Source organism: Rhinolophus hipposideros (genome assembly GCF_964194185.1).
Source record: "Rhinolophus hipposideros genome assembly, chromosome: 22".
NCBI lineage: Eukaryota > Metazoa > Chordata > Mammalia > Chiroptera > Rhinolophidae > Rhinolophus > Rhinolophus hipposideros.
Window position 1 is genome coordinate 17,218,361 of NC_138068.1, and position 19,057 is coordinate 17,237,417.

Here is a 19,057-nt window from a genome sequence, read left to right on the forward strand (position 1 = left end):
CTCTTCCTCCACTTGCTTGCTCAATGGGACAAGATCTTCAATTCAGCTAATAACTGGCTCTTTTGTGCCCCATCTCTCTTGACAGAGATGCTGGCATGCTCACCATCTGACTGCCCTTTGCTCTCACTCTGCTTAAAGGGCAAATGAGAACTTAATGACAAGCAGACGTGTTTTCAACCTTAAATACCTACGTGAGTGGAAACTCCAGACAGAACCACTTCCCTGCAGTTCTTTGTAAATCAACCTTCCTTCCTTGGCACTCTTTATTTGACTAAATAGGCAAACAATATGACACTTGCCAATTTAGAAATAATTTGCAAATTACTATTATTTATTCCCAATGCATGATTTTTTTTCCTATCAACAGTGCTTAATTTTGTTCTACATTCTTAAGTATGATCATTACACCTTAAACTAATTATTGCTGTGAGAATGTATCTCTGAAATTATATTCTAAGCAAGAGAGGAAAGTGTTTTATATAAGAAAATATAAATCACACAGGACTTTCCCAGAAGGCAACATGGCCCTGTACCCGCATCATACTGATAGAGGAAGCTTCAGGTTGGGGGTGACACAATATGCTTCCACAAACCAATTAATCCATGATTCATAATCTCAATAAGAGATCAAGTTTTTCTGAAAATGTTTCATTAACTGAATAATAATCCTTCAAATCTTTGGTAAAACAAAAATTTAGTATTTTTCCTATTCTAAGAATGTATTTAAGAAATGAATACAAAGCTATATACGATATCAGAGGGATAGTAGATTGAGGGGTATATCACTTTGTGAGGGGTGTAAATCTCTATTACATTGTTTTGTACACCTGAAACTAATTAAAAAAATAAAAAGAAATGAATACAAGATACTGAAAATCTGAAATATCTCATCTCCCCCTTATCTCCTTTCCTTTATATGAGTTTCCATTTTCATTGTCTTCATCGAACTCTTTCGATTTCTCTTTTTAACAATTTTTAGTGATAACTTTAAGCTGTGTTATTTGCTCTGAGTTTTACAGAATATTAAGAAGAGTAAAAATTAACATTACCTATGGCTAAACGTGGGTAGGGTACGTGACGATATATGAATCCTAACCTAAAAGTCTTCTCACAGCTCGTCTGGCAGCGGGCGGGGTTGTGGATATGTACAGTCTCAGACTCATAAAGACTGTCAGTCAGCTAAAGACTGCAAGTTCCTCTCAGTCTCGTTCATTTGCAAAAAATGTAACAGAACTTCCTATTTGAATGTTGGACAGTGTTGTCCAGCAACGCTGGGTGGGTGGACGACAGAGTGAGAAGAGTGGGGCGGAGGGAGGCAGAGGCGCTAGCCTGCGACTGGTGGGTCACATCTCTCGGCAGGGAAAAGCAAGGAATGATCCCTGTGTTCTTCCAGGCAAAACGGCACCACAAATGCAGGCAGGGGCCCAACCCACAGATTAAACGTACTGGCAATAATCTACTGGGAAAATAAAACAGTCTCTTGGCCTTGCCTTCATAAACTGAGCTTCTGGGTGTGCGGAGGGAACCTCTGCAGGGACAGCTGCGCTTACCTTAATAAATGCTTCGTAAACATTGAGCATAGTGAGGTGATCACCCTCCTCCACGGCAAATTTTCGGTGCACTCGAATCTGGACAGAACAAAGCAGGGTTTGAAGCTGAGCCCGGGGAGCCTCTTGTACTAGGTGGTAACACAAGACAACGAATAGCTCATGGCTTATAGAGCCAGAAAGACCTGGTTGCACCATTCAGGTGTCCTGAACCACCGCAGACTGGTTACTTAAACCTTTCTTGGCCTCGACTTCCTTGATATTCCTTCTCGGCATATGAAGCTTGACTATCAAGACTGCCGTGGGCTTCAGGAAATTCACTATAAAGTACCTGGCCCAGTTATTAGACAACAGTTACTGTTCTTGCCTCTCTCCCCCTCCACCCAGTCAACAGTATCTCGTTCAGAACTCCTCCCAGCCCCCAACAGAATACAAGCTCCAGGAGGGCAGGGGGCCAGCTGGCCGCTGCATGGCAGGCACTCCAGGTTGCTAGGCTACCGCTCAGATCCCAGCCCTCAATTTTTCCTTCTTAATACCCTGGGCAATGCCACCTGCTGCTATGGATTCAAGAAGCAGCATGTATAATAGAAATACAAGCATACAAATAAACTTACTGACTTCAGAATTTCCTCCTTGTATCAAAACCCACATAATCAATCTTCCTTCTTCCCTTCCACTCACTGAATAACAGGCATTTACCTGCTATAGGCCAGGCACTTGTCCCGTGCATTTGGGATGTAACAGTGAATAAAACAGTGGTGGGAGAAACACGACAAACAAGATAAACAAACACAACATGTAGTATATTAAGGGGTAAGAAGTGCTAGAGGAGAAAAGTGAAGCAGAGGATGGAGATAGAAAGGGGATGGGGGGTGCGTTACAATTTCAGACAGAGCACTCAGAACTTCAGTTTCCTCATCTTAAAAACAAGTTTGCCAGCCCTGAGGCAGGACTGTGTAAAAGGCTCATAGAAAAATAAACAAACAAACAAATGGAGAAAACAGACAAAACCACCTGGGCACAGAGGCAGGAAAACTTGGTAATCCGCCGTTATACAACTGTCAGGGAAGGTGACAACAGTCCGTAAGAAAATTTCCCTCGGCCCCACTCCACATCCAAACTCAGCCCCTTCGTGTGGAGGGCGCTCCTTGACTCTTCCAACAGGAACCGACTTTGAACTCATCTTTGACCTGCCTCCATCAGAACACCTCCCCTCCGGGGTGCTCTTCGGTATCCTAACTTCTCCTCGAACTTCCCAACATTCACTCTTTCAGTCGTCACCGAAGCCTGGGCTTTGGGCAGGGCTTTGTCATCCCCTTGGCTTGATTCCGACACTACCAGACTCAGCCTGCTGTGCCCGGCGCTGACTCCTCCTGTCACTAAGATGCCCACCCAGCTGCTCCCAGAGCAGCCCAACACACAGACAGCCTTCCTTCCAGGAAAGTCAACAGGACAACGGTTAAGATTTGGGGCTCTGGACTGTGAACGGCAGCTCCACCACGGCTGTACGACCATGAATGAAGTACCTCATCTTTCTGTGCCTCCATCTCTAAAAATGATGGTAACAGTATCTACCTCCCCGATTCATGAAGATAAAATGAAATGAACACAAAATGTCTGGCATACTATCAGACACGGCGCCAACACTCAAATGTAAGCTGGTGTCATTTGCACGGTTCCGTTGTCAGCAGTTCCTGACAGTTTTAACAAGGACGGCCCATAGTGAAAGAGGCTGGTCTGAACAGCTCGGAGAGAAAGTTGGACTCACGGCCTGAGACTTCTGGTTTGAGGGGACCACAAAGATATTCTGGATCTGCATCATGGCTGCGATGCTTAGAATTTCCTGAGAACAGCCAAAATTTCCTATAAAACAAAAAGCACGTTTGATTTCAGTCATACAATGTGTCAAAGAGAAGTGAAAGACATTGCCTGATATTTTCCTTGTACTACTAAGATCACGTATTTACATACAGTTTGATTTTTTTTTTAAGTCTATAATATGTAAACACTTCACCCTGCTAAATGGAATGTCCTACACACGGCCCAGGTGAATGGCAGCCTGGAAGGCGCTACTGGTCCACCTGCAGCTGTAACCGAGGGACCCTTCCTGTAAGCCCCAGTGGGGGCCAGACTGGCCCCATCACTACGGGCAGGTGAGCTTCCCAGCTGCTTCTTACTCCCTTATGTGGACACCTAGGAAGGATCCTGGCAGAAGGCCGGAGAGGGAAAGGGGGCAGGGACTGTGGGCTTTTGCTGTTCCTCTGCTCCTGGACCCTTCTCAGAAGTGGCCTCCGTCTCACTGGGGCTCCTCTCACCTGGCAGACCTGAGGTACAGCTAGACCAGGGAAGCTCTGTGGGCGGCTGCTGCTGTGAGCACCTGGGCCCAGAGTCTGCAGCCATCAGCCCTCCAGCGTATTAGATGGTGAGAGCAAACTGCACCTCCCCTTCCCACAGCTTCCTGCCGCAGGAGTGATCTACTCCCCCAGCCCAAACTGCTCAACGAAAACCTAAGGTCATTTGGTTGTTCCAAAACACAGTTTACCGAACTTTCACCATGCTTAGTCTGACATGCAACTCTGGAGATTGCTCGTTAACGTGAAAGTTAGATAAAAGCCTGAAAAATCATTCTTTACTTTTCCTGGGGCGGGGATCTGGGGGGAGGGAGATGACAAACTATAGTCTCTAAATGATTTTGTTTCTAAGTATGAGAAGATCTCCAGGTTATATGTACTTTGATTCCTTAACTCATGTCTTCACAAGAATCTGAAGATGTTAGAGAAGTTGGGGACCCTTGCGCTTGGTGGCGGGAAAACAAAATGGTGCAGCCACTGTGGATAACAGTACGGTGATTCCTCCAAAGATTAAACATAGAATTATGGGACAATCCAGCAATTCCACTCTAAGTATATACCCAAGAGAAGTGAAATCAGGGACTGGAACAGATGTTTGTGCACCCATGGTCAAGCAGATCCTTCCCAAGAGATCAAAGGTGGAATCTCCCTAAGTCCATCAACAGGTGATGGATAAACAAAATGTGGTCTTGGTCTAACATACAACGGAATACTTATTATTCAGCCTTAAAACGGAGGGACATTTTGACAAATACTACAACGTGGTTGACCCTGGAAGACATTACACCGCGTGAACTAAGTCAGTCACAAAAGAACAAATATTGTATGATTTCACTTCTATGACGTTGCTAGAATAGTCCAATTCATCAAGACAGAAAGCAGAATGGTGGTTGCGGGGTCTGGAGGGAGAAGAGACTGGGGAATTAGTGTTTAACGGGTACAGAGTTTCGGTTTGGAAAGATGAAGAAGTTCTGGAGACGGACGGTGATGCTTCGTCAACAACAATGTCAATGTACTGGATGCCCCGGGGAACTGGAGATTTAAAAGGAGTTAACCTGGGAAAATTTGTTATGTATTGTTTGACCACAGTAGCGGAAAACTTCCCTGTTTTAAAACACAAATCTGAAGGTGTTAGTGCGAGGCCCCTAAGAAACAAGCAAAAGTGTGTATGAATTACTGACTGACATCGAATCACAAGTTAGCAACATGCCCCAAACACAGCTTTAGGAAACAGCTCCTTCAGTACTCTAATCTCTTGTACCCTCTTCCCCAGGGTGCACAGAATTCAGGGAAATAACTCCTCTAACAGTCAAAATAAAATCAGTGAGAACTGCCAGTCTCCACCCACCTGATTCAAGCAGCATTTTTGCAAACATGGGATTCAAAGGAAACTCTGCAATTCTCATGCCGAGTGGTTCAGTGAGGCGACAGTCTTTGTCCAGACCTGCCATAGAACAACAACAATCAGGAGGCACGTACCACTGTGTCGGAAGATGTACACTGTGTTGAGAGAATAAAAGATGTTGCATGCTAAAAAAAAGGGATCTGAAAGATGAGTCATGCACTATCGAACTCAATCTGAAACCGAAGCACCGTTATATTCAAAGAAGAAAAGATCTCCACTGAGCTCCTGAATACTCAGTTTTAAAAACGGGTACGTCCAATGGCTTCCATTCAAGAACTTAATTATAAGGAAACGGCCCTGCAGTCTCCTCTTGCTCCCACACTCTCCTCACTCACAGAAACCCCACTCTGGTCCCACCACGCCCCACAGTTTGCTCTTTCCAAGGGCCCAATGACTAGATAGTGAGAAATAAAAAGGCATTTTCCTGAGGGTCTCCAGCAGCTTCCAGCAACCCCCACTCTCCTGGTTCTCTGCCACCTCTCATGCTGCTCCCTCTTTGTCACCTCTGGGTTTTCGTCCAGTCTCTCACATACTGTTGACATTCCAGGATGGCGCCCCGTGTCTTCTGTTCATCTCTTATTGGGTCAGCAATTACAAGGTCATGACCACAAATCTAAACACTTCCCAGATCTCTCTTTGGTGCCAACACCAGAGCTGTTTATCCAATTGCCTCCTGGGTAGTTTACAGAACTAGGCAGGCTCCTTCTATTCCCCACATCCTGCCTCGGCTCTCTACCACTGGCCAATATCCACAAAGTGAATTCCCACGTAGACTATTGTTTTACTACTGTTTAGACTGTTCTCAAGATGTAGTATTAAAACAAATGCTGCAGAGCTCAGAGCAAGACAGAAAAGATCATTTCTCTTCTGTTACCATATAACGACCTCTTTAAAGATGATAATTCAGCTTGAAACTAAGTTAAGTTAGGTGTTTCCCTCCACCTTTTCCAGCTAATTTAGGGCAGTGAAGAAATAGAAAATATTTTAAATGTCATTCTAATTGAAGGAAAATCAATCCAAATGAGAAACGTCTACGCAGTAGCGTTTTCCCATTCTTATTATGGATTACCCCAGGAAACCTTGTTTTCCAGTTCCTACAGTTCCTATACATGCTTGAGAACAGGGGATGGAAACGTATTCCAACATACACTCACTCTGGGCTGACTTGATGCAGACCCATCTAAAGGCTTTTAAATCGCTGAAGATCTTTTAAATCAGTAACTGGATATTCCTTTACAGGGAAGTATCACAAATATAATGAATGAAGATGGACTCTTATCTCACCTCATACAAAAAATTAACTCAAAATGGATCATAGACTTACTAAATGTAAAAGCTAAAACTATAAAAACTCTTCAAAGAAAACATAGGAGAAAAATCTTCATGTCTGCGGGTTACCTAATGGTTTCTTAGATATGACACCACAAGTGACAAAAAAATAGGTAAACTGAACTATTCAAAACTTAAAACTTTTGTACTGCAAACGATACCATCAAAAAACTGAAAAGCCAACCCACAGAATGGAAGAAATATTTACAAATCACAGATCTGAAAAGAAAGTTGTACCCACAATATATAGAGAACTCCAACTTAATAGAAAGACAATAACCCAAAGGTAAAAATGGGCAAAAGATTTAAATAGATATTTCTCCAAAGATATACAAACAGCCAGTAAGAATATGAAAAGGTGCTCAACACCGTTAAGTCATTAGGAAAACATAAACCAAAACCACGGGATACCATTTCATAGCCACTAGGATGGCTAAAATATAAAAGACAGATAATAACAAGTATTGCTAACTTCTTATTACGGAGAGGAATTGGAGCCCTCACATATGGCTGGTGCAAATGTCCACCAAAAACTTGTACACGAATGTTTATAGCAGCATTATGTATATTAGCCAAAATGAGGAAACAACCCAAATGTCCACCATCCAAAGAATGGAATAAGAATAATATGTGGTATGTCCATACAATAGAATATTATTCGGCAATAAAAATTAGAAATAAGTATTAATACGTGCTACAACACAGATGAATCTTGAAAACATCAAGCTGAATGAAAGAAACCAATCATGAAATACCACATATTACGCAATTCCATAATATGAAATGTCCAGAACAGACAAATCTATAGAGATAGAAGGTAGACAGTGGTTGTCCGGGGCGGGGAGGGGGAGGGGAGACGGAGTGAGGAGTGAGTATTAATGGATACAAGTTTCTTTCAGGGGTAATGAAAATGTCGTAAATATTCTAACCTTGTGGTGATGGTTCCACAACCTTGGGAATATACTAAAAACTACCGAATTGTACATTCTAAGTGGGTGAGTTACACCTCAATAAAGATGTTAAAAGCAAGAAAAAAAAGACTCTCAAAAGACAAAACCTCCACTAAAACTTAATAACCAAATGGGCATTATGTTCATTTGGGGCAACATGCACAGAAAAGATCCGTACTTCCTGGAGAGGTGAATTGAGGCGACAATTTTCTGTCTGAAGGTAAATACCACAGAGAGAACACATGTTCCTCCATAACTTGGTGTTTCCTTCCCAGACAATACCACAGGCCGGTGTCCTACCCAATTCTCCACAGGGAACTCCAGGAATGGAATGAAGGAGAGTGAGGGAGAGAACACTGAGCCACGGATTTCAGGCTGGGGTGGAAGGACGGAGAAGGCCTGGATGGATGACGTCCGAAATACTGGTAGGGGACCTTCTGGATGTCTTTAGGAGGATGGCTCTGGTGATGGCTACTCACAGCTTTTGATGGACTGACGTGCTTTATAAATCCACTGTCATGACTGGACTTCATATACTCTTCATCTAGTCATGGTTCCACCTTCGTATTTCCATAAAGCTTACGTGTCATTAAGAGGCTTATACAGAGGGTGCCAAAAAAATGTGTACACATTTTAAGACAGGAAAGAACTGTATTAAAATTGTAATACAATGAATGACGCTAGCGTCCATTTGCTTAACGCCATCTTTTGAACGAATGTCATACTACACGTTGCTACCCTAATTCAATTCAACTTCGAAAAGCAATACGTAGATAACGTCTCTTAAAATGTGTACATTTTTTGGCACCCCTGGTATATGGGGAGAACCAATCCCATTCCTGAAGATACTACGAGCCCCAAAGTGAATACAACCTAACAAATACGACATATTATAACAGATCAGAGAACACATCATAATAAGAGACAGGCGTACCTCCCAGAGCATAAAGTAACTCCAACGCTTGAACCATCGACTGTGCTGGAGGGGGCTGTGAAAAACATTAAAATACTCCTAAATTAATTTGTTTGCATAACAGACATAAAAGTGTGACTATTTCTTGCTTAAATCCACTCTTCTGAATCGTGTGTGCCCCATACTTCCCAACCTCCAAGCTTCTATTCACGATATTAGCGCCCCTTGAAATATCCTTCCTGGTGATGGATGGAAGGAGAACAGATTCTGGGTGGTGAACACACAACGCGATTTATAGATAATGTATTACAGAATTGTATACCTGAAATCTATGTAACTTTACTAATAATTGTCACCCCAATAAACTTTAATTAAAAAAAAAAAGAAAGAAATATTCTTCCTCTCCTTCTCAGCACCCCTAGTACTGCTTGGTCTTTAATCTCAGTTTGATTAAACACTTCCCTTTGAATCTCTCCCTTGTACTTCCCTCCATCAGAAGCGATGGGTCCTGACTTTGAACTTCCTCGCTGTTTTTCCCAAACTCTCAGCAGACAGCTCTAATTTTTACTGCATAGTCCCAGCCTTCTGGGACTAGAAGCCCTGTGATCCTGCAGTATTGGTTGATGAGTGAGCTTTGTTTTGCATCATTCAGAGACCTGCTCCAGGCCTTGCCTCTAGGGAGGCACTGCCGCACGGGTGAATCTGAATTCCCAAAAAATCACAGAGAATGCTACATAAGCTGAGGTTAAACAAAACTGATATTGTGACCTTCAGTCTGGTTCTCCAGATCCTTATGTCCTTCTTTCCTTCTACAAATCTTTACTGAGCATGGACTATGTGCCAAGCATCATAACTATTTTCTGCTAAATTATTTCATTTCTAATAAGCCAGGTAATAAAACTATAGTACTTTTTCAAACTACGCAGCTTTTTCCCTCTAAATGCATTCATGTAACAAATGCATTTTGAGTTATCACATTGTTTTAGTTCAGTTTTACAGATGAGGGAAGTAAATAACTATAGGTAAAAGACATTTGAACAAGGTCATATAGTTAGTTGGTGGCAAAGCCAGCAACTGAACTCAGGTCTCATTGTTTCCAATCTACCACACCCACTGATGGCCAAGGACAAAGCTGTACTTTTAAAAGTTGTGATGACAGCATGTACACACTTAGAGGGTAGGAACTAGCCCTGGTTCACTACACAAAGTGCAGTCAACAAGCCATTGTTGACCAAATCATGTAATTGATTCACTAGCCTTTCTTTGGGGCCACCGACATCCTACTTTACAAAGAAGCAAAATATACAGCACCTAAATGGAGGAGCTCAATCCCTCTGGGGATCTTTTACACTGAGATTACTGGAGAGACAACAGGAATCGCAAAGCACTGAACAAAACTAACAAGATCCTCTTGGACTCCTTTCAGTCCTTGGCCCTATTTGGAGTCAATCACTAAGCTCCTAGGACTTCACTCTGAATTTATCACCAATCAAAAAACAAAACAAAATGAAATAAACCCCTCCTACACCCAAATCATATCCAAAGTATTTTTACCTAAACATACGTTTACATTTATTAGCATTTCTCTGTAGCCACATCTGATTTGGGATCATATGCAAACACTGTTTTAAGTTGGAAGGACTGCGTACTCGTATGCATATTTTAGCTTGTTTTTTCCACTGCATGGCTTTCTGTATTCATTGTTTCCTGTACCCACAGAAACCTCACAGTGATTCCTTGGGATAGCTGCCTAGTATCCTAACAAGGTCAGACTCTGTAAAATAAGTAATTTTCTTACTACTGGGCAATTGAATTGTCTTCAGTTCTTTGCTACTGTAATTAACACTGCTAAATACACAAAATTATATGTACCTTGTGATTTCAATTGCAGAAAAACATCATTTCAGGGGGAAATAACCAGAAGGGTCTACATGAAGGTGAATTTGTATGTATTTCCCTCATTTTTTTTTCCCCTCATTTTTCAGTTGTCCAAAGTTTATGCCTTTCATTATTTATATTTTTAATTTAATATAAAATGATGCTATAAACATCATACATGTACTTTCTTCTTCTTCCTTCTTCTTCTTCTTCTTCTTTAGAATTGTTTTTTCAGGAGAAATTTCCCTGAGAAGAAACACCAGGCATTTCTACGACTGATAAAATAATGTGAGGAAGTCCTCCAGGGGACTGCAACAGAGTATGAAACCACTTTCCCAAGTTAGGTCAGCTTTGGATGTTAACATTTCTGTTTATGTTTGATCATTTAATTAGCGTAAAGTGGTCCTTGACAGCTATTTCAATTTGTACTTCTCTCTCTTCTAGAGAAGTTGAACATGTTCTGACGTCAGTTTACTATTTCCTTTAGCTTTTCCTTTGGTGGATATTTGATTTATTCTAAACAATGTTTGAAAACTCTGTAGTTTGTGAGATGTTTGATTCATCATTTTTGCTATTATGTTTTCCTTTAATCTTAGATGTGAGGCTTTTCATAAGCTTTGAATTTGCATTTACTGTTTGTCTATTCTTTATAACTTCTTGTACTATACACCAGTAAACAAAGGATATAGTTTCTCCAGACTTATGGCAAACACAATTGTTTTCTTTGGGAGGGAGACTGATATTTTTCTATTCCTTAATTTGCCTAATTTATCATGGGATGTGTGACATTAGGGACTTTATTACCCAAGGATCCACACCACTTATCAATGCCGTTTGGACAGAACAAAGAGTTACAATGCACATGTTCAAATCACAAAAATTCAGGGAAATAGGAATATTTATTAACTAACTGATCTAGTTATGCGAAGTGTTTCATAAAGCACAAGAATAACAGAAGAAGTCACAGAGGCAAAGATAAAAAGATTTTACTATTATGGAAATGTTTAGAACATCTGTACATTACAAACAAAAAAAACAAAAAGACAAAATACAAATAACTAGAAAAACTATTTGCAAGAAATACTATAGACAAAGGTTAATGTCTTTAATCGTTAAAAGATTCTTGAAAGTCACTAATAAACACTAATTCTAACAGATAAATGGCTTAATGGAGAAGTATAAAGTAGACAATAGTTTTTTTTTAAATTACCTTATGAGAAATCAAAATAATAAGGTACAGATAATATTCTTCCTCCCTTCTTTTCTCCCTCCCCGCCATCAATCAAATTCACAAAACTCTAACAGAAAACAATGTGGCGTGGTAGGGGCACAATGAGTCATTCATGCACTGCTGGAGTTTACACGTGTAAAGCAATTTGGCCTCGTGTCAAGGACCCACAAAACGCCTATGGCCCTCTGACCCAATAATTTCACACCTGGAGAGCTGCCTTAGGAAATAATCAGAAACGCAATCAGCCACAAAGACCTTTCCTGCACCTCCGCCAATGCCCTCTTGGTTCCCGCAGTTGTGACCCTCTTTCATGCAGGCCTACACAGACGCACTGTCCTAGATCTCTCCACCTCCACTGACCTGGTAAAATCCCACTTGGGTTTCAGGTCTCACCGCACACATGACTAACGGGGGTTGGGGCCCTTCCTTTGTCTCTCCTGGCATTGGCACATGCACTGTAATTACCGATTACTTGTCTCTCTTCCCCAGCAGACAAGAACAGGAACTGTGTCTGCCTGGTCTCACTGTATTCCCCCATGCCCTGCACAGGGCCTGGTGCAAAGAAGACACACAACATAACAAGCAAAGTGGAAAAAGAAAGGCGATGTGGTCTCGAACAAGGACATTTCCCTGTGAGCCCTCCAGCCTCCCTACGCCGCAGGCAGAAGGCAGGACTTACCGACATGAAGTGGAACCTGAGGACGTTGTCAATTCCTAGCGCTTTCAGCTGCAGGATGACAGGTGCCAAATTGCTCCGCTGCATCTCAGGAACGGTAGACTGAGGCAGCTTGTCAAAGGTTTCCTCTGAGGACAGGAAATCAGAACCGTGTGGGATCGTATGTCATGATCCAGTGCAATCATTATGCCAAAAAGACACATTTCCTTCTCTAACCGGAGGCTCTAGGAGTCCAAGATCAGGGGCATGTGATATCATGATATAAAGTTGTTTCGTATTTAGCAACGACCATTCCATTTAAAAAATATTTTAGCAATTTATGTCTTTATAAACAATACATCTTTATAAAAATCAGTCCTTTTACTTCAGGATGCTTTTTTTTTTAACGTGCTTTTTGTCAGCAAAATATTAAATCAATGCAACAAGTATTTGCTGAATCACTTGGTGCCCAGCGACTATTATCTCCGCTCTGGATGGAGTAAGTCAAAAAGGCAAGGACCGTGCATATAAGCAAAGACCAATTTCAAAATAAATCACCAAATAGTAACCAGAATATAACAAAGGACCAAATCTTATAAAGAGCAAAAATTGTCCAAGTCTAACTTTTAAAATCAATGTGCCAGACACACACATCAAACCCAGAATCTGATGTTGCCCCACTCAGATTAGTGAATGCTTACAGGCCCCATCAGGAACAAAGAGCGGCTTCCAACAAGCAAAAGCACCACCAGGTACAGAGGTGCCAAGATGGGAGGGACAGAGACTTTGAGAGGCCTTTTTATAAAAGCTAGACAAAAGGGTGGGTAAAAAGAGGGAGGAAGAGATTCAATCCTGTTTGACATATTCAGAAAGTTTGTGGATTATACAGAGAATGCCCCACCCACAAAATCCTCCCACGTCAGTCGACACCTTACACACACGCCTTAACACGAGGGTGGCCCAAGTGCCATTTACATTGTAACGCTTTAGTTAACCAGAGAAAAAAACGAACCGAAACAAAAGGTGTCACGAAGAAATCGCGCCATCCCTGAAGAACTTCAAAAAGGTCTCTGAGAAAATAGACAACCAATATTCTGTGGGCTGACTGATACAAAATGCCCAATGCACGGGTCAAACTGGAAGGTTCTGGATTAATAGGCAATACCAGGAAGTTCCCAGCGGGAGATTCGCATTTTCCAAGCACCCTGCTGACCAAGGAAGAAGCCAAGTTATCAGGTAAGAGAACAACCCTGCTGAGAAGCCGCTGACAGGAAGTAGATACTTCCTGAGTTCAATGACACTCAATTAAACTCTACTGAGTATATGAGGTGCTGGGCCAGGTGCTCCCGGGAGCCTTGGGCCCAGGGCTCTGAGAAGCTTCGGTGATATGAAGTGGCCTCGGACCAAGCCCAGAAACAGTGATCTCTGAGACCCGGTCCCAGTAAGTGGCTCTCCCAAAGGGAAAGGGAGGCTCAGGGAAGGAGGAAGCACAGCTGTTGGAAGAAGGCATCTGAGGTATCTTCATGAAGAAGTTGCCATTTGAGAGAGGAATTGAAGGATAAGGAGAATGTGTTGGGCAGAGGAAACAGCTCAAGGAAAAATATCAAAGGAACGAGAGATGGATGTGGGAGAACAGAAAGTATATCCAGGAAGTGTAGTTCAGCTGGGATGCAGCATACAGAAGGGGTAGGTGGATAACGGGAGAAGATAAGCTGAGAAAAAGTCAAGGAAGATTCTGAGAAACTCTTAAGGGTCTGAACAGGTGGCAACCTGCTCAGAGCTACACTCTCAGAAAGTTCATTCAGAAATAAGCTAGCCAAGAAAGCATAGAGGTTAAATCTAATGCATCCCATTAGTGTCAGATGGGCCTTCCCCAACCCACCTCTACTAACACTGCTCAAGCTAAGGAAGCTAATGACCTTTTAACCAAATATACCTATCTTCAGTCTGCATTCTACTACTTGACTTCTTTGGAGCATGAGATGGTGCTGGCCATTTCCTCATTAAAAATAATTTAAGATCCTCAAAAAAGTTCAAATAGAATTATCATCTGATCCCACAATTCCACTCCCTGGGGTAGACCTAAAAGAATTAAAAACAGGTATTCAAAAAAGCACATCTACACACGTGTCTTAGGAGCAACTATTCATAATAGCCAAAAGGTGGAAACAACCATCAACTGGTGAATGGACAGACAACATGTGGTCTATCCATAAGATGGAATATTATTCAGCCATAAAAAAGAGTGCGGTACTGATACAATGTAGATGAGCCTGGAAGACATTTAGCATTCATTATGCTAAATGAAGCAAGCAAGACACAAAGGGTCATATATTGTACGATCCCATATATACGAAATATCCCAAACACATAAATCCATAGAGACAAAACAAAGATTCGTAGTCTCCAGAGGCTAGGGGCAGGGAGGAATGGAGAGAAACTACTTAATGAATAAAAGGTTTTCCTTTGGAGGGTTGGAAATGTTCTGCAACTAGATAGAGGTGGTGGTTACACAGCATGGTAAATACACTAAACGGTACCAAACTGTTCAATTTAAAATGGTTAATTTTATGTTATGCGAATTTTACTTCAATAATTTTTTTTTAAATATCTTGAAGCTTTCTCCTCCTCTGAATTTCAGAACGCCTTTTAGCCCTGGTTCGCCCTCTTTCCACTCCATTCATTCTTTCTTAGCACCTTCAGCAGTGGAAGACCCTGACGCCTCCGGCCCTGGTTCTGCCTTTTCCCTCCCTCCCAGGGACACTCCTTACCCAACTCCAAGTCCTTGTACGTTTCAGTCCCTTTGCCTGAGGTGCTGACATCTCACCTCCAATGCTATCCCTTCACCTGGATAACTACAGGCTGCCAGTAAGATCAGGCCCAAATACGCGATTGTGAAGCCTTCCCCCACAGGACAACTCCCCGCTCTCTGCTCCCATGGCTCATTCCGTTATGGAGACCCTATCGCACCACAATATGCCGATCTGTTTGTGGGTCTGCCTCTGCCACCAGGCTGTCAGTGACCACATGTGGCCACGAACCATGTCTCACCTAGCCCGACATCTCTAAACCCTAGCACCAGGCCTAGCACACAGCACGTGCTCTGTAAACATTTACTGAAAGAAAGAATAATGTCAAGAACTGAACAAGGGTGATAGTAACAAGCAAGGAAAGAAAAGAGAAATGATAAAACCCCCGGCTGTGATAAGTGACTACACATGGATACTGGACAGGGAAGGAAAGTTAAAATGATGTGAAAATTAAGTCTGGACAATTGAGAGAAATCTTGGTACCATCCCCCACAAAAGGGAAGTGTAGAGAGAAAGAACAGGTCTGGGCCATCACCGTCTGTCAGTGAGGTGTCTTCCAGCTGGACAGAAAGCTTTATTTCAGTATTTCATAAATACTAAATATTTATACAGTATTTATTTCGCTCCTTTGGAGCCTAGCATGGTGCCTGGCGCAGAGCAGGAGCTGACCAGCTATTTGCTTTCTATCAGGAAGTCTCAGGATAGATCTTGCCATTCCAGCTCTGCGAAGGTGCTCTGAATCAGAGGTAAAGATGGACAGAGCATTCAGGGATCCCAGAACAAGAACATAGCACATTAAGCTAAAGGACAGGTAAGAAGGACAGGATGTGAGACACACGTCCCAAGCTCCAGGGTCATGTGGCTGCAGACAGGCGAAGCCCAGACAATAGGTGAGAGCAAGAATGGCACATAACTCGTAATTCATGGGCCAGTGTGGGCCACTGGCAAGCAGTAGCCAAGAAGTGCTGTTTAGAGTGAGAAGGTGGTGGGGACCAGGTGATAGAGGGCCTTTTGAGGGAGGTCTGGACTTTATGTAAAGTCCTGCTCACTGAGGGTAAATATTTGTAATACTCTCCAATGCCCGGGCAGACTGAGAAAGTCAAACACCCTTAAGGAAAGCCACACTAACCTGTATAAAGGCGGTAACACTTTCCCGAGCGGCTGCGGCCACCACGTCCTGCTCGTTGGTTGGCTGATGCCTGGGACACTGGGACCACCACCAAGCACTCAATGGCTGTCCTGGGATTGTAAGCTCGGAGTTTCACGAAGCCACAGTCAATCACATATACAATCCCGCTGACTGTAATGGAGGTTTCTGCCACATTGGTGGCCACAATCACCTAAGTTCCCCACAGAAAGAAGAGTCAAAATAAACGTTATTTGGTTTACATGTTTAATGAACTATTCAAAATCCTAAACGATTTAAAGATATTTTTCTGACATTGGTGAAGCTACATGAGGCAGTTTGGTGCACTGGAAAGAGCATGAGTTTTAGGGTCAGGGGGTCCTGGGTTTGAATTCTCCCTAAGCACGTGACTTTGGGCAAGTTAGTGAAACTCCTGAGCATGGTTCTTCATCTACGTAATAATATTTACCCCCCTTTCCAGAGTTGTGGTAGAGATTTAATGTGAAATACACATAAAGTGATTAGAGTCTACTACTTGGCCAATAGTAAATATTCCACAAATGTTAGTTTTTCCCTTTTACACAAGTAACATAAATCACTGCCTTGTACATGGATATTCCTTTATTCACTCATATTCTGGCTATTTTCTGAGGGTCTGTGCTTTGCCAAGGCCTGTCCAAGGTGCTGGGGATATATGATGAATGAGATAGATAAAAGCCCGGGTCTCCCAACGTCTGCATTCTTGGGTGTTTGGGTGGAGAAGCAGTGAACATAAACAAATAGATAACTTCAGAGAGTGACAAATGCTAAGAAAGCAAAACAAAGTAATAATGCAATGCTATGTAGTATTTAAGGTGTTTATTATATATTATAATAATAGGGTGTGCCACTTTGGATCGGATGGCCAGGGAAAGCCTTTCTAAAAGATCATTTTGAGCTGAGATCTGAGTTAGAAGAAGCAGCCAACCCTACAGAGACTCAGACAGAAGAAAACGGTTGGAAGACAGGAGAAGCAGCCAGTGCAGCCAGAGTCCAGATAAGTACAAGATGAGATCGGAGGGAAGCAGGTACCAGACCACGCATAGTCTCTGGGCCCTCGTGAGATGTTTGCATTTCATTCCAAGCGCACTGGGCGCTGCCCCTGGAGGATTTCAAGTGGCAGGGGATACATTCAGAGAGCACTTAAAACTCTTTTTAAGGCACATGTACATCTATCATTTTATAAAAATCTTCTTACCATTTTTACGTAACAGACAATTAAGATTTTACGCTATAAAATCATCTATCTGAAAGTTATTATTGCTGTTTTACAACTGAGAAGCGGGCCTTGCGGTTGAGGATCCCATCCCAGGACACAGAGTAACAGGCACGGGGCCCTGGCCTCCCGTAATTCACACTTGACTGGGAAACACGAGTTGCTCCATACCCACGGTCAGGAAGCTGCGCCTGGTCTTCCCAGGGGTCTGAACTGCGAGTGGATCCTCAGACCATCCCTCACCTACTGCACTCTCTGCCACCTGCTCATCAGGCCAGTCTCTGACGTCCTCGTCTAATGGCAGGGACAGCCGCGCCAGGCCCAGGGGGTGGATGAGCGTTAGGCAGACTGGCTGCCTGCTAGCTCCTTCCAATGCTTCCCACCACACCCTTCCCCACCCCTATTTCAAGGCTAAATAGTTTTCAGCCACACCTTGAATTAACTGACTTAAGCATGACTCTACAGAGAAGCCGATGCTTTAAGCCAATGGTTTAGGAACGATTTGCAGGACTATTGTTCCTGACTGACCCCAATGCACCAGGAGAGTCCTTCAAGCCAAGGTGGCATTGGACCATGGGGAAATGCTAGGCAGGCAGGAAAGAGGCAAAGATGCCACCTGCTCTGCTCATCACCATCAGAGGGACCCTTCTGTGGGGCAGGTTTAGAAATCTTCGCAACACATCATTTACTGTGTGCACAGAAACATGGATCTAACATTCTTTTTTTTCACCCATAAATTTTATTGGGGAATATTGGGGAACAGTGTGTCTCTCCAGGGCCCATCAGCTCCAAGTCGTTGTCCGTCAATCTAGTTGTGAAGGGCACAGCTCAGCTCCAAGTCCAGTCACCGTTTTCAATCTTTATTTAGTTGCAGGGGGCGCAGCCCACCATCCCTGTGGGAATCGAACCGGCAACCTTGTTGTTGAGAGCTCGCACTCTAACCAACTGAGCCATCTGGCAGCCCCGGATCTTAACATTCTTAAAGAAACCTCCTATTTAGGAAGTTTCACTTTAATTAAAAAACAAAACAAAACAAAACTTCCAGTGCCTAACGAAGAGCACCAACATAAATACAGATGGCTGCCAACAGCCCTGGTCACTGGGTTACTCTCACCTTCCTGACACTGCGTGACACCCTTTCAAACACTTTCATTTGCTCAAAGGAAGGCAGTCCTGCATACATGGGGAGAATCCGGAGGTGCCGCTTCATCCCAGCCCGACCTAGGGCTCGAGCCTGCTCGATCAGCATAGACACGACAGTTTCCACCTCTTCCTAAAAACATCAAACCAGGAATCAAAGAAACCAAGATGAATTTGAAGTGTGTCATTTCACCATATGAAAGAAAATGAAAGTTGGGATCAGAATTTGAACTGTGGTCAGATTCATGACTTTCAGCACAATCACATTTCACTCTGGGGTAGTATTTAATCAAAGTGGTGCTATCGGGTGAAAACGTGCAGCTGTCAGATTAATTACTGAAATCTATACTATCAGCAGTGAGTACAAGAGTTCATGATCAACAAAAACAATGACTATTTTACTCAGCTTTTGGAGAGCATGGCAAGCAAAGTGTGGAATACATATGAACAAGCTGTGGCATATAAAA

At 42.8% G+C, this 19,057-nt stretch overlaps 1 protein-coding gene across 5 annotated transcripts in view; it reads right to left on the bottom strand.

Moving 5' to 3' along the window:
* DHX35 (DEAH-box helicase 35) overlaps positions 1-19,057 on the bottom strand; it is a 70,518-nt gene that overhangs the window by 14,808 nt on the left and 36,653 nt on the right. For 3 of the 5 annotated variants that reach the window (XM_081034263.1, XM_081034267.1, XM_081034265.1), the window contains 7 exons: positions 18,565-18,723; positions 16,199-16,409; positions 12,284-12,408; positions 8,517-8,571; positions 5,247-5,342; positions 3,316-3,410; positions 1,551-1,628 (listed from right to left, as the gene is read on the bottom strand). In XM_081034263.1, the coding sequence (XP_080890389.1) occupies positions 1,551-1,628; positions 3,316-3,410; positions 5,247-5,342; positions 8,517-8,571; positions 12,284-12,408; positions 16,199-16,409; positions 18,565-18,723 (819 nt within the window). The remainder of the gene's footprint in view (positions 1-1,550; positions 1,629-3,315; positions 3,411-5,246; positions 5,343-8,516; positions 8,572-12,283; positions 12,409-16,198; positions 16,410-18,564; positions 18,724-19,057) is intronic. The other 2 variants (XM_081034264.1, XM_081034266.1) reach the window with 2 other exon arrangements.